The sequence below is a fragment of the Atta colombica genome, unplaced genomic scaffold (assembly GCF_001594045.1).
Source record: "Atta colombica isolate Treedump-2 unplaced genomic scaffold, Acol1.0 scaffold1, whole genome shotgun sequence".
NCBI lineage: Eukaryota > Metazoa > Arthropoda > Insecta > Hymenoptera > Formicidae > Atta > Atta colombica.
In genome coordinates, this window is record NW_017259183.1 from 1,756,303 (window position 1) to 1,758,400 (window position 2,098).

Genomic DNA, 2,098 nt, shown 5'->3' on the forward strand with positions numbered 1-2,098 from the left:
ATATATAATTTTTATTTTATAATAATTACCATGCTGATATAAAGCTGGTGACCAGCTGTAACTGTTAGGACTAGGAATTGTGTCCACTGTTATAGCAGTGTTTGTAGACGATGATATTGATGATGATGATGTACTCTCTTGCGCCAATGAGAGTGTAACGGAACTTCCACTAGCAGTGCAAGTGTTATTTTTTGCATCAGACAAAACATTTTTCCTACACATCGAATATAAAAAATCGATTAAAAGGTTGTTAAAGCAAAACAGAATAGATAACTAGAAAGGGTCTCTTTATATTTATGATTCATTTAAAATGCATTTCTATAATATTCAAATCTTACCTTGATTTTGATGGTTTATTTGTAATGCTAGCAATTGCATCTTTTTGTGAGTTTGGTGACAATTGAATAGCTTCGAATAATTGGTCAAACTTGAACATCTTACTACTATCATTTATCAAATTCATGCTAGTGGATGAACTCGGAGACGATTGGCGCCGAGATAATAAATGTTTTGACATAATTTTATTACTGTCTAGAAGTACTGAAATATTATTCAAACATATAAATATATTATTGCTGCTTCTTCCAATTTTATTTTTTTTAAATCATAAATTGAATAATGTTGGTCAATAACAATTTAAAATAAACTTTTTGCTATTTTTATACCCCAAATTAAATTATTTGTTGCAGAAGCTATGTTATCAAATTTAAGTTTTTTTAAAGTCTATTAGTATATATCTATTACTATATCTAGTAAATTTACTGATACTTTTGCATTACTTTTTTTTTACATTGCTTTTTTTTTGCATTTGAGATAAACTATCATTATCAATTCAATATCTCATTACTCACCATTTGGCACTATGAGATCTAAACGCAATCTAGGAGATTCTATATCCTGATTGATTTTATTAGCTATTGGCAGCTTCGGGATATCGTTTTCACATTCTATTGAATTGGAACGCGTCGCTGGTTCGGATCTAGTTATCGGTATTTGACTGCTGGAAGCTATTGTTGCAGCTAGCTCCGATTGACAGATATTCGGCAGTCGATTCAATTTAGTCTTAGCGCCGCAAAGTGCTTGTGGTTGGGAATGATGAAAAGCGCAATTAGGATGCTTGTTGTCAATATTTAAATTTAAGTCATTGCAAGCGGCAGTGTCAAGTTCAGGGTGCTTGTGCGAGTACACCGCGGGCGTAGATTGCGCCGGAGCATTGCAGTGCGACGGGCTGGAATTGTGACGTCGTAGACTTGCGAGCGAGTTCCTAGAATCACAGCTCCTATCTGCTTGTTGACCAAGGCATAAAGAGTTCCATGTTGAATTTCTGTCTTGCATCTCGAAAAGATGCAGCAACATTATTTCCCTCAACCTACATCACAAAAGATTTTATTATTATTGAGTTATTTGATATTTTATGCGAGATATTTTATAGAGTATATGATCTTTTTTTTTTTTTCATTTAATATATGTAACACTTTATTCAAATTTTGCATATTTTGTCTTAATTAGAAATTTTCTTTTAGATTAATGTTAAAGATTTTTTTTCTCTCATATAATTAAATTTAATATGATGAAAAAAATAAAATTTACACACACACACACACACACACACACACACAATCATAATCCCTTTAATATTTAACCGCTTTTTTCATTTTTACGCTAATGTAAAATTTTTATCAAAATCTGTTTCTCGATAAACTGAAATTATGTTGTTATAAATTGTTGTTATAAATAAAAAATATAAATTTATATAAAGTCAATTTATTTCTTGTACTTATATTTAATTTAAATATATTTACTTCTATTTAAATAATAATTTTTATAATATTTATGAAATGATCCATATATAATATTTTCTATTGTTAATAGTTTCCTATTGTTTTAATACAAAAGCAGTAAATATACCTGCATGTATCCGTAACAGTATCCCTATTATTTTGTTGCTTTGTACGCTGCTTATTTTGAACCCAAGATGCAAGAGATTCTGCAACTTCAACGTCGTTCTCTCCTAAAAAAATATTCTGATTTATCACTATTATAAATAGATTTATATTAATTAATTATTTTTATCCTATACTTTTTTATTTATCACATT

General features: G+C 29.4%; 1 protein-coding gene across 1 annotated transcript in view; it reads right to left on the reverse strand.

The window, feature by feature from the left end:
* LOC108694803 overlaps positions 1-2,098 on the reverse strand; it is a 9,013-nt gene that overhangs the window by 422 nt on the left and 6,493 nt on the right. The window contains exons 11-14 of the mRNA XM_018204475.1: positions 1,909-2,011; positions 852-1,369; positions 339-540; positions 30-214 (exon numbers count right to left, since the gene is read on the reverse strand). Coding sequence (XP_018059964.1) covers positions 30-214; positions 339-540; positions 852-1,369; positions 1,909-2,011 — 1,008 coding nt within the window. The remainder of the gene's footprint in view (positions 1-29; positions 215-338; positions 541-851; positions 1,370-1,908; positions 2,012-2,098) is intronic.